This window comes from Rhincodon typus, chromosome 1, assembly GCF_021869965.1.
Source record: "Rhincodon typus isolate 14 chromosome 1, sRhiTyp1.1, whole genome shotgun sequence".
NCBI classification, from domain to species: Eukaryota; Metazoa; Chordata; class Chondrichthyes; order Orectolobiformes; family Rhincodontidae; genus Rhincodon; species Rhincodon typus.
In genome coordinates this window covers 165462946-165477159 of record NC_063332.1, presented here as the reverse complement: position 1 = coordinate 165477159, position 14214 = coordinate 165462946, and the positions used below count along the sequence as shown (strand labels likewise).

Sequence of the window (14214 nt, the reverse complement as noted above, 5' to 3'; positions counted from 1 at the left end):
TAGGCTTGGTGATATTTACCACCCATCGCACCAATCTGACTGCGTTTAGTGTTGTTGATTGTTTGAACCATGTGATTGTTACCATATATGATGTGGTGGTTTTGTGGCACTATATGTGTCCCACCACAATGCAGAGGGCACAACATCTTATGTAAACATTTTGAATTCAGGCAGTAGACTGAACTAATTGGTGGAGAAGAGCTGAGTTATCCCATTCATTCTTATCTAAATGTCTCTAGCTGCAAGTCACAGGCATAGAAATAATGTGTTTAAAATAAAGTCTATTCCTTGATGCAACTAAGGAAAGAGAGAATTTATGGTTATACAATTCCTTTGAATTGAGTAAAACGTCTCAATGTCTTTCAGAAGATTCCAACAAGATAAACACTAACCTGGAATCAAAGGAGGAGGGAGTAGGGCCAAAAAAAAAGTCTGATCGAAATCCAAGGCTCAGGTTTTAGATAGCATCTAAAAGGAGGAGAAAGACATGGATGAATAGAAACATTGAGGGAAGTAAATTTGGGATGCAAAAGGATTAGCCACAAATGGTGGAGCAAACAGAATAAAAGTCTATATAAGAAGAATGATTTGAGGGAGTGTTCTCACAGGACAGCAGCAGATAACCGAGACAGGGAAGGGTGAGGTCACTGAAGGATTTGAACAGTGCGATGGAATGTTGAATTACAGATGCTGCTCATTCTCCCAAGGTACTTTAACAATTACAGTGACAAACTAGGTTCTGTGCTGGTTACATTGGACTGCTCCTGAAACTGTTGAACTTCACACCTTGTTGATGTGCTGTAGTTAGTCACGATGGGAAATAACGATGTCTCTCATGTTGCTGTTCTTGCCATCTGCAGCTACCACTTCACCAACGCCTTGGTCAGGCCACGCAAGGCCATGCAACGATAGCGATCGGCACTACTGTGTGAATGGAGGACAGTGTTTCGTTATCAATGGTATTAATAAACTCTCCTGTCAGTAAGTGAATCCAGCCTTTCCTCCACTCCACTCTTTCTGCATGTTTGCTCTAGTGGCACCATAGTGAGAGTTTCATGGCTTTGTTTTTAATTGCTAGCAATGCTAGACAGCTGTCAATGATCCCTGTTGAGCTGCAGTGTAAGAAAGCTACTAGTATCCCAAACACAAGAGCACAAGAATCATTGTCGGGCCAAAGTTTCAAATAGTTCACCATCCATCAATCCAGCAGTGAAGCGACACAGTAATAGTGAGTTGTTGTCTGCTCGTAGCAATCGGCCTCCCATCAAATTAGTCTACTAAAGACTTAGACATGAGATGAGGGAAAACTCTGGTGAAAAGCATTAACTTCCCAAGTCACTAGTTCCTTATAACCATGCAAAATCTAACAATTGCCACCCATACTTACTGGAGCCCAGTCATTTTACACAACTGGATTGTCCTTGCATCTTCCAGTTTAGTATATAGACACTGCATTTGAAGAATTCTTGGAGGATGTTCTTCAAAGCCAGCATCCTCTCTTTAAGAGAAAATATGGAATTACTTCAGCATCCAACCTCCATTGAAATATTCAGCATCGATATAGCAATACACACTTTGGCCTTCAGCGCCACGTTGTTTCACTAAAACCTGTCAATATGTGTTAATTTAGTAAAATAAGTCCATGCATTAACTAGAAATTGTTCAAAACCAGAATGGTTTGAGCTGAAAGCAAGTTCTTACAGTTCTAAACCAATAGTGATGATAGAAATTGCTGCCTCTCTGGATTAAATGAGTGCTCAACCATTTGTCAAATCCAAGCTCAAACTGGTTCTTTTGTTATTTGTGATCTAATGAGCTGATTTGTTGTTGAAAAGCTGCATTGGCCAGGCACATGATCAGGCCTTTGAACTCTTTCTGAATGTCCTGTTATTTAAGTTCTAAGCATCCACTTAAAAAACACTTCTAAAATATAATGTGCTTCCCCGGAGCACCGTGTTAATCCTGTTTTACTAAAATACTAACCTATACAATAACAAGATGTTTTTCTGGTTTTAAGGGGGTTTTGAGCCTTGCTTTATTAAGTGCTTCCTTGTCCCTTTGCAGAACATCCACTATCCTTTGTTTGGTGGATATTCTGCTGTGTGCTGTAAATAGCATCAATGTGAAAGGCCCCCTTTATCCACAGTCATTTTTGCAAATATATACGTGTCCACTTGCATACTCACACTAATGTACATAATTGCACCCAACTGTTTACACATAACTGGACTTTAAACGTACATAGTCTCTCTCTCGTTCTCTCTCTCTCTCTCTCTCTCTCGTTCTCACATACACAGACACCAGACATGCACGGAAAAGAGAGTTGAGTAAAACTAGTGGTCAATGTGACCATGTCATTCGGTCACTCTCTCACTCCCCCTCTCTCTCTCTCGCTTCCCCCCGCTCTCCCTTGCTCCCCCTCTCTCTCTCTCTCGCTCCCCCTCTCTCTCTCTCTCTCGCTCCCCCTCCCTGGACACGGTCCAGAATGCACAAGCATTCAGACACACGTGCAAGCAATAAGCACATACACATATATACACACGGGCACTCCTAGGTACAGCTACACACATACTTATTTTACAAGGAGGGAAGATCAGGAGACAATGAGACTAAAAGATCAGTTTTAAAATGATGTTTCAATTGCATACCATGCAGTTAGGAGCCTTCTGAATGCCTCCTGCCCACATTAGGTTCTATTTCAGAGATTCCTGTAAATGCTTCCTATTAAATTCCCATGACGAGTGATGCCTCCAAGATTAATTGAAGTCAATGTGTTACAACATGAAATAGATTGGAAATTCCAACAGAACGTGAAAAAAAATGAGGTGTTTAAAAGTAAATGCTACAAATCATGTGGAACTGAACAGTGAATGAGAGGGAATACGTTGAGTAGGTTCGTTACGAGATCAATGGGGCCTTCACATTCATTGTTACTGTGGCATATTTGAAATGCGGAGTGAATGGATTTAAAATAATAGAAATTGGACTAAAAGATCTTAAAAGTGAACCATTTCATAAATTTCTCAGACAATGCATGTCCAGTTACCCTACTTAACACAAAGTGCACAGCAGCAGTTAACCTCTGTGGCTGATAAAAATTCAGGCACAGATGTACTGTTTGACTAAAGCTCCGATGAAGTACTGTGCCCAGGCACCTCCATCAGTCAGCTTTGGGCTTTACCAAATTATAATTAATGTGTTATATTGGCAAAGCATAGCAACCAGCCTTAATATCAATAATAATGGGCAAAAATGTAATAACATTGGCTTCTATTCAGCCCTTCCCCATTCTGATTTAAGAAAGCGCGTTGTGACCACAAAGGGAATAGAAGGTGTCTAAATATTCACGGGCATACCCAAAATACAGTGCCCTACTGCACGATATTCAACCCAAAAAAATGATATTTCGTTAATTATCAGTTAAATAGAGAGCATTTTGATGGTGACAGTAGGCATTCATCAAGCCTGATGAATCCATATGCATGAGCATTGGATCAGCTTGCAATCATTGATTTGAAGGAAAAAAGCAGATGCTGGACATTCAGCCACAGTTTTTGGGATAGTGGAAGGAGAGTGCATTCCAATGAATTCAACTTGTCTTCTACATGAACCAGGAAGTTGTGATCCTATCTTAAGATTCAGATGGGGAAACAGAAAAATGTTCAGTTCAGTTCAGTTCAGTAGATTAAAAAAAATGCACAATGACATAATCTTATCATTGGTGTAGTGGAATGGGGTGTTTCTGTCACACTGACACATGTTGTAATGCAGTTGGAGCCTGATAAATATACAACTCCATTGCCAAGAAATGTTATGCTTGGATTGTGATTCTGCTTGGAGCAGAAGTGCATTTTTCTAGCCTTTTACCAGAAGAGGTTTTGGTATCAGAAGGAGCTTTATTGCAAAAGACAAAGGCACGGAAACAATCTCAATGATCCAATTGAGTCCTTCTAAAAAGAATGTTCAATAATCAAATGTGAAACATAAAACATGGAAAAGTTGAGCAGGACATCATGCCTGCTCCTTCTGCCAATCATTTGAACAACACCATTCAGTGAACAGTTGGTCTTAATCAGGTAAATATTCATCCAGAAGAAGAGAAAGCAGAAGCCACACTGTCTTCCACATTCATTTATTTAAAGTCCAGCATTAAGTCAAACCACTATACTCTCTGACAGACCAGCAACCCCTTTCGCCTTATGGGAAAACTGGTTCTTTATTTTACAAACGTAACCAATCGCCAAATTAACCAACAATATGAGGCTGTGTGGCAACAAAAAAAAATACAAAATCAACAAAAGTGGGAAAACAAGGGACAACATCAAAATGGTTTTGGAGGAGAAAATAACACACTTCAGCTTCTGCAGGGGAAAATTTATCTTCTAATCAACCTGTGCAGACATGTAGTGACACATCCTCTTGGATAGATAGAACTTTAATCCAGGCCTCCTGGCTCATAGGTATGGACACTACCACAGCACCACAAAAGCCCCAGGGAACTTTTTGAAAGCCCACCTCAAATTCACCAACTAAAGGAAATTGATTCTTTATATTTCTTTTATATTTTCTAACCAACATATTCAGAGATGGTCGGAGACCTGGGACTCAAACCCAGTCCTCCAAGCCTGTAGATAGGGACACTATCACTTCACCGCAAGAGACCTTTATGACCACATTCCCTTTCCCACCATTAGCAATCAGGACCTCAGCTAGTTTTGTACTTGAGCTGAAACTTTGCATCCTGTGACCCATTCACCATTCAAGCAGCTCAATTGATGTCAGAGACTGAAAAAATGAACATGTTAAAATTCTCCTCATTGTTTAAATTCCATACTGTGATGTTTTCTTAAATACATATGGAGGAAGGTATTTAGAGTGACAGCTCATTGATGCTAAGATTTCCAACCTCAAAGTGTCTGATTTGAACGAAACAGTTTGCTACTCATTGTTTTGCTGAGCAATTTTGTGTGGCAAAACTGGTAGCTGATGTCTTTTTCATTTAATGTATTGCATGTTGAAACTGATACATTGGCCATTGTGGTTGTGTAGACAGATAGAATTGGAGCTATAACTTCTGTATGCTTATAACTAATGTGTAAAAAAGCAGGGACACTTTGATTCCACAAATTTTGCAGCGCCCTTCTTGTGAAACAGTTTTAAATTGAATTTGTGTTTGAACCAATGGCTGTTATATTGCAAAGGAAATTTAGAACCAAAAAAATCCAGGTAATCATCCATTACCAATTATATTTAAAAGCTTTCCCAAAAAGGTTTGAGTATTAAATGGTTCCTATCAACTTGTTATTACCCTTAAGTCCCATACTAGAGATGTGGACATATGGGGAACCCAAGTGGCTTTTGTCTTGTGCCGTCGCTTGTAAACATACAAGTAATCATGTAAAAATTATCTTCAAAGCAGAGGCAGCCATTCTAAAGAAGTAATAGTTGGCCATTGATTTCAGGCAGCCAAGCTGCCCTAATCTACTGAGCAGTTCTCCTCAATGTGGGTTCACCTGTGATTTCCAACACATTTAATTGCCTTTAACCATCATGACTGGACCGTTTGAGTTCACTTGTTCTGTTTATGTCCCATTTTTACCCCTCAGGTGTGACCCTGGATTCACCGGAGAAAGATGTACAGAGACTGTACCCATGAGGGTCTTTATACCTGAACGTATGTGAAGATATAATCATGTCTGTTTTATTCTTCTCTCTCCCCTGCAGCTCAAAAGAAAGAGCCCTTGGTGTTGTCACTGCTCGGAAAGAAAGATGCTTCTAAAATATTTATTTTTTATTTTCATTTGGGCAACTTCTCATAATGTGTCTAGGCCCTGGTTAATCTCGTACTGTTTGCTGTTTTTGTTGCTTTCATTTGACTTTTACCTTTGGAGAAACAGTACGGGACATGTTCAGTTCCTCATCAGTGTATTTACAGCTATTAAATTCCTCTCCATTTTCTTTGTTCCCCAGTTATTTAGTTTAACAGCCCCAAAATGTTCAAGTAGAAACTGTTGGGGATCTTTCTGAAGGAAGAGGAATGTGGACAATTTCCTGTCATACACACAAGTGATTACTTTGGAACTACTTGGCCAACATCACTGATAAATTGGGAGAAAGTTGGCATTTGACAATTCTACAATCATGGATTAAATTTTGCCTAAATTTGTAAATATGGATTTTTGCATTTAATTTGGTTCAGGTATACATTCCCAGATAAACTTGAAAGAGTTGGATTTTCATGGCTTGTAAATGCACCTACTAAGTTTTTAAAAAATGAATTATTTGCTGACAAACTTGCAGAGATGATGATTTACAGATAAAATGGATTAAACGGTGACCACACCAAGGTGATGAAGCCCGGTGCTGAGGTGACTCTATCCTGACAGTTACTTATCTTCTTTCTCCTCTCTTTCTTTCTCATTTTATTTGTCTTGTCAGGTGTCCAAATGAATTTACTGGTGATCGCTGCCAAAACTACGTTATGGCCAGTTTCTACAGTACGTCCACTTCTTCTGTCTCCCCCTGAATTGAAGCATGTTTGTCACACTATTGATTCCTGCTATTGCTGTTGCTTCCAGTGTTGATATATTGCTGCTACGGCTCTTTCAACCTCAACCCCAAGTTTCTACCTTCACTCAGTCGATAACCCTTTCCTGACAAGGGAATGAGAGGCAGACAGAAAGCTGCAGCTAATTGATAGCAGGACCTGCAGGGATTTGGTGTTGCATTTGTTGACCACACTTGAGGTGAAAGGGAGCTAAGAAGGTTGGGGATGGAGTTGCAGGGGACAGAGATAGTGGTGTGGGTAATGGAATTCACTAGAACGGGTAATGAAAAGGTGAGGTAGACCGACACGTTACAGGTAACCAGTGAAGGTTTTTCGCTAATAAAGGTTGCAGGTTGAGAAATGATGTGGAAAAACCATGGGATAAAAGATAATTCTGTTCTGTAATTAGGACTGGAGAGTCAGAAGGATTTTGGTAAGATGACAAGGAGAAAGATGATGGTGTTTAACTGCAGGTTTGCAAGCATTCCCGGGGGTGATGTCTGGCAGGGGTGTGATGTTCAAAAGGATTAGAAATATGAGGAAGATGACTGGGAGATAGCTTCTCTAATATAAACAGCAATCCCAGGATAACTAGAGGCCGAAATGAAAATAAATCAGACGATGAATAAGACTCTTAAAATATCATTTGAAAACTCACCTGATTTTATTAAGTTACCTAGTAGAATTAAGGAGTGAATTGGTTTTAATGTGTTCTCCCAGTGACTCCTGGGACTGGGTGGAGGCAGGGAAATCTTGAATTGTTTGGTGATCATGTAAAGTTGGATATGTGAAATTGGAAGGTGCTGCACTTGAGCCCAGTTTGGCTTTCTATTCAAATCACCATTTTACGCCGAAAAAAATTGAACTCTCCAAAATTTAAAATTAACACCCAAGTTGATTTCTCCAGTCAGATCATGTGCTGAGACCCCAAGCTGTGTCAGATGTGCTAACCTCAGGCAGCACTTGTACAAGAGAATAAGAGAATTAGCCCGCAATCTTCCCCACCTTGATAAGGATCCTGTTCCTGCTCGTTGGTCAGTATTTATTCCCTGGATAGTCAATCTTGATGACTGGGCATAGCTTCCTTCCACATTTCAATAGCCGGCCACATGCTTAATCATAGCCATCACTTGGGTGGAACACTGATGGTGTTCCTAGTGCATGTGCAGGCCAGACCCAAGCAAGGAGTTGATGAGAAGGACAATTTTATGCACCACTCCAGACAGATACTGCTCCTTACAACTTGTAAAATATCACGGCTTCAAAAATGAGTAACCTCATGACTTCCTTCACAAATAGAAAATCCATTTGAGCACTCCTGATGTTTATTTTGCAGATCTTAGTGTCTGGTATTTATAGGAGTGAAGAGAGTGGTGGGGAAAGTGAAGGTTTACTGTGCGGTCATTAAATTGTAACAAAAAGTGAGGAGCTGTTGCATTAAAGACCCAAAGGGAATATAAAGCCACAGTCAAGACACAGACAAAAGTGGATGCAAGTGTAACAGCTATTAGATAGTGGTGGCAAGATAAATGACGATGCCTTCCTCTGTATCATCTACACAGCAGCTTAGCTAAGGATCTGTGACTCAGTATGAAGCAAGCACAATAGTGACTGATGAAAGAGGGAAAGACCATTTTCTGTGGTGTCATAAATCATCTCAGACCTCCTGCTTAGCGCTGACTTGATCAATAAAAGCCAAGGATGCACTCAAGAAGAATGAAGAATAAACCAAGGTGGGAACTGTAGTGATCAAAGATAGATGCAGGTTGGTAACAGAGTGTCATACTCTGCAGGCGAGCGTTCGAGTCCCACATGACATAGGTACGAAGAGAAGGCTAAAGAGGAAGATCGCAAGAATAAACGAGAATCCTCTTCTTTCAAATTATTGTTTGAACGGTGAATCATTACAAGTTGAACAGACATGAGTTAAAGCAAGGATACAACTGAGTCAGAGAACCAACAGGAAAATGGCCAACTCTTGGAGTGCAAAAATTAATACTAAAGAAATGTACACTTCCACTGTGTTGAAGTGCTACGCCATTCCTGAGAACATTCTGACATATGGCTGTTTGTGAGCCAGGAAGTGACTAAGCAAGTGCCAAAATTGCGCTTAAAAACCCAAAATGTTTCACTCATATCCTTCGGGAAAGAAGTCTGCCCCCCCTCACCCAATCAACCTGTATCACAACAAATGGTTCATTCTTAGTCCTCCTGGGGAAACACAGGATGGATAATGATTGTTGCTTTCCCAATGATCCCTCCATCCAAGGACCAGTCGGAAAGAGAATAGAAACTAAAATGATGGGAAAAATGACATTTCCTGTGAGGATGTATGGGTTGGCAGGGTGGTGCACAGACTCACCCCCTGACACAAGAATCAGTCAGAGATCAGCTAGTGATCCTCGCTGCACCAGTTAATACAATTTAGGGGAGGCAGTAGATTGGTAATCCAGAGCCCAGGTTAATGTTTTGAGGGTATGGGTTCAAATCTCATCATGGCAGGTGGTGCAGTTTCAATTTTTTCAATTAAATTTTCAATTAACAATCAGCCTAGTGGTGACTGTGTATCGATTGTCATAAAAACCCACCTGGTTTACATATGTATTTTAAGGAAGGAAATCTGCCACCCTTACCTGGTCTGGCCTACATGTGACTCCAGACCCACAGCAATCTGATTGACTCTGAACTGTCCTCTGAAATCAGCCAATGAGTTTAAGGGCAATTAAGGATGGGTTACAAATGCTGACCTTGGCAGCAAAAGCAACATCACATCCAAGAACTTAAAAAATCCTGACCAATGACGCATTAATGTCCCCCATGCCATAAAGTCCTGGAATGAAATTTAACTGCGGCAGCAGCGCAAAATGGTTGGAAAGAGGAACTGGACATGGGTATCTAACAGGCAGTTAACCCTCGAGAGCCTAAATTGAAATTAAAACTCAGCCATTCAGTAACTTTCTAAGCAGACCAGGGAAAAGGGACAAAAAATTTGCAACAAGCAGTTGTTTTCATTCTGCAAGAGAGAATCTAGACGTGTGTGGAGTAGCCACTGCTGTTGTCAGAGATTTCTCACTCGTGCGTGCACAGAAGCACACTTTGAGTTGGGAACTTATAGATCACAGAATGAAGGTTCATGAGTTACATTGCACAGTGTTTACAGATTGTCACACAGCCCTCAGTTAAAATAGCCTTCTTAAATAGGTCTTCTTAATGGACAGGTCTGACCCTTTTTGGAATCTATGTCCAACGAGGCATGAAAAATGCTTGCAGCTCGGTTCTAACAGTAGCAGACTTAGCATCATAATCAGCAAGTGAGAAAAACAAACAAAACAGAAGAATAGGCAATGCTTTGACAGTTTAAAGAAAACAGCCTCCCTCGTGCAACAATTTTATTGGGGCGATATTCTGGTGTTTACATTAGCAGAATAGATAGCACGATTGTGAAATAATGGACAAAAGAATTCCTTATCAGGACTTGCAAATGGCTGGCACTGGTGCAGGCTGATGGATCTTTGTTTGATTTGAGGATACAGCCTGGAGCTGGAGAAAAATGTCACTTATTTGAAGGGATTGTCTTGACAAGGTGTGACCGAATAAATTGTATTGCTAATGTCGAGCCACTTTTCTCTGAAGTATATCTCAATTAAGGAAGGAGGCAAACAAACAGAATCATGCTTCAGGCCTGGAAGGTGAGTGTTTTAGCAGATGTTTACCTGTGGGGGAGTTGCAGCTCTGTATGTGTGGTAAGAGAAACAGACCCTTCGATCCAATTCAACTGCATTGACCAGATATCCTAAAATAATCTAGTCCCATTTGCCAGCATTTGACCCATATCCATGTAAACCCCCTTCCTATTCATGTACCCATCCAGATGCCTTTTAAATGTTGTAATTGTACCAGCCTCCAGCATTTCCTCTGGCAGCTCATTCCATACACACACCACCCTCTGCGTGAAAAAGTTGCCGCCTAGGCCCCTTTTAATCTTTTCCCTCTCGCCTTAAACCTATGTCCTCTAGTTTTAGACTCCTCTACCCTGGGGAAAAGATCTTGGCTATTCACCCTATCCGTGACCCTCAATTTTATAAACTTCTATAAGGTCACCCCTCAGCCTCTGACGCTCCAGAGAAAATAGCCCCAGCCTATCAAGCATCTCCCTATAGCTCAAACCTTCCAACCCTGGCAATATCCTTGTAAGTCTTTTCTGAACCCTTTCAAGTTTAACAACATCATGCTAGTTTACATTTTTGTGGTAAAATGAAGACAGAGAGGAAGATTATCTTTCATATTTAGTCTCTCGGCTATTACTAGATTATTAGATCAATGTGAAAGTTTACACAGCTCAAAATATCTTCAGTCTCTTTCAGACGTTTAGTTGAAAAGTAATCTTTTTATTTGTGAATGGGATATGAGTAAGGCAGACATCCCTAGTTATTGCTCATTCCTAGTTGCCCTGAGAAAGTGGCAGTGGGACTTTGCCTTGGGCACTACAATCCCACTCATGATGTTGCTTCCACAATAGGTAGAGAGGTAGACAGAGAGCTCCAACATACCAGAGACGGAGAGGTTCATTGGCCTGCAAGGAGCAAGATATTGGGTGCAGTGCTGAAGACTGACCAGTGTCTGGATAATACACTGAGGAAGCATTAAGGAACACTGATAGTGTTATGAAGGAAACAACAGCTCAGATATCTCACATTCTGAAAGCACAATACTGTAACTGCAACCTTCCTGTAATGTCGTAGACAGAATTTTGTTTTGCTCTGCCACAGCCTCAGGCAATATGCATTCCAATGAGTGCCCAATGAGTGTGTTATTACAAAAAAAACAAAAGGAAAAGGATATGATAAGCGACCACCAGTTCCAGCAAAATGCAGCTGATAATTCCTCATTTGCACATTCCGAACTTCTCTTTATTTATTTTTCCAAACAAAACTATTTGATAATACTTAGATCCAATTGTACTTGATGGACACACACAGGAACTGTTTCAGGGCCATGGATGACCATACATTCCACAGTTTCTTTCAATAGTATTATTATACATTTTATTACTCAAATTTATTTTAACCCCACCCACCTCAATTCCCATTAAGCCATTTATCTAATCATGCATTAAATGCCATGCACTTATCAAGTAATGCTGTAATTCTTGCATTTATGATGCAGTTGTTTATGTAAATCTGTTGCGTTGTAATTACATCCAGGCGGCCTGCTGATAATTCCACTGCACAGAGGTTCTCTTTGGTCAAGAGTGATCTCATCCAGTGTTTGTAGAATTGCTGGAGAACCCCTGTAATTTCTGCAGGGAAGGGCCAATGGTATCAAGTGCCCTCAGGCATGTAATTCCCTCCCTTTGCGATTAAGGTTGCTCGCACCCATCTGAAGGCCAATACTCCTCGTTCTGGTGGGGGCCAGCACTGATGGTGCCTGCTGGCATCCACCTAAGGGTGGATTATTAAGGGGCTGCAGACCACAGATAGTTGAATGCATTTTGGGAATAAGGGGGAAGGGAGGTTTGGATGCAAAAGCAAGGAGTAGCTTTCAAAATCCCGCATCGCCCCTCAGTGATGGTCTGTCAGTTGGGCATGGCATGCCTGACTACAAGGGACACCCAGCCCAGGCCACAGAATGCAACTTTTGAGGTGATGTGAGAAAGTAGTGCCGCCTCAACATTGCAGTGTGCTCAGGTATAGTCAGAGTCAGTTAGCTCATTAATGAACCTACTTGATATCCCATTGCCATTGGACTGGAATCCTGCAGCAGCCTCTTTGTCCCTGTGTTAATCTGGAGAGATTTTGCTACTACCAGGAGACTGACATGGGGCCTCTCTGCCAATTAAATTGGCTCAGCACCATATTTCCTCCTATGACTGGCTGCATTAAATCCATTCCTTGAGCACCACTATTGGTGGGAGGTTCTCATTACTGTGCAACAAATTTTCCATGGACTGTTCCTATCATAAAAGTAGAGGAGGATATGGTCTGGTCACTAGACTATTAATCCAGAGACTGGGTGCCTAGGATTGAATCCTGCCACTGTAGATTTTGGAATGTAGATCCAATTTTAAAAAAAAAGTCAGGAATTAAGAATGTAATGATGATCGTGAAACCATTGTTAATTATCACAAAAACCCATCTGGTTCACTAATGTCCTTCAGGGAATGAAATCTTCATCCTTACCTGGTCTGGTCTACAAGTGACTCTGGACCCATTGCAATGTGGTTGACTCTTAACTGCACTCTGGGGCAGTTCGGAATGAGCAACAAATGCTAGCCTAACCAGTGATGGTCACATCCTGTGAAAGAATTTAAGATGAAAACAGAACAACTTTTAAGGACAATATTTGAAAAAAAAACATGGCCTTGCCTCCCTGTGTGGTATGCCTTTTCCTGAACATCAATACACTCCTTACATACATGGTTCAAAATTTTTGTTACGAACACACCCTGGGCAAATGGTTATCGTTCCAGACAGGATGTCCCAAATTGTCAGGCTCCCAGGTGAGGGGAAATGACCTGGTTCCTTCTCTTTATTCACCTGCCCCCTCAGTCAGTGGCAACAAGATCAATTTACAGTGCATCCCCTCCATTACCGATAGCTTTCTCCCAGACCAGAATGAATTTGTTTTAGAAGAAGCCAATTTGAACAGCCTTTCTTGAGTTAACAAAAGAGTCAGTTTATGACTTATAAAACGTGAGAAGTAATAATAACACAACACACACACAGGCAGGTGTAAGGTCACAAAGGATATAAATTAAAGGATGTGTAGGTCAGTATGCATTGTCATTCATGAGGAGTAGATAATGAAATGTTGATAGCTGAATGTTGAATTTTGGGATTGTTGGTTTTGTAGGTTAGTTGAGATCCTTTTGTCCTATTTTCTTTTGATGGTGGTTGGCTAGCAGCGCTCAGAGTGAGAGTCCTTCTTGTTCTACTTCCTGTTAACTGGCTTGCTAGATTCTCGCAATCCGAGTAAGAGAGTTCTTTAATTGTAATGCAGGGGTAACTAGAGGGTGGTGCTTTGACAGTGACCTTCACTTACATCAGTGATTAAATCCAATCTAGTACCTGAGTACCTCAACTCACTTGAGCACCTTTTATCCACCAGCATGCACAGACCAAGTTCAACTGTTTTGTAACTGCTGTTCTTGTACAGACTTGAAAAAGGAAGACACTTATCATGTCCCTTCTCCAGACTGCTGTTATTTCTCCTATCATGTTCACAGCCTGGGATAACTCCCAGGAGATTACAGTTTAGTTTGTAGTGTTTTTCTTCCTTTTAATTATACCCCTTTGAAGATTTTTTTGACAACTTTTCAAGTGTGACATTATAGCGTCTCTCTGTAGACAGCCACTGAATGTAGATCTGCCACCACCTTTTGACTGAGTTTACAAGTGTAAGCAGTTTGGGTTTGGTCACTATCTTGCTTGTTGCAAATAGCCAAAGAGATATAAACAAAAACAGAAACTGCTGGAGAAACTCAACAGGTCCTGCAGGATCTTTGGAGAGAAAGCAAAGTTAACCTTGAGTCCAGTGATCCTTCTACTGATCTGTTGTGAAGAAATGTGACTTGACTCAAGATAGTAGGAACTGCAGATGCTGGAGAATCTGAGATAACACGGTGTAGAGCTGGATGAACACAGCAGGCCAAACAGCATCATAGGAGC

At 40.9% G+C, this 14214-nt stretch overlaps 1 protein-coding gene across 4 annotated transcripts in view; it reads left to right on the top strand.

Moving 5' to 3' along the window:
• The window catches only part of nrg1 (neuregulin 1), a 176301-nt gene that overhangs the window by 135681 nt on the left and 26406 nt on the right, over nucleotides 1-14214 (top strand). For 2 of the 4 annotated variants that reach the window (XM_048600629.1, XM_048600614.1), the window contains exons 4-5: nucleotides 861-981; nucleotides 6439-6497. In XM_048600629.1, coding sequence (XP_048456586.1) covers nucleotides 861-981; nucleotides 6439-6497 — 180 coding nt within the window. Of the gene's footprint in view, nucleotides 1-860; nucleotides 982-5606; nucleotides 5675-6438; nucleotides 6498-14214 lie in introns of all 4 variants that reach the window. The other 2 variants (XM_048600623.1, XM_048600606.1) reach the window with 1 other exon arrangement.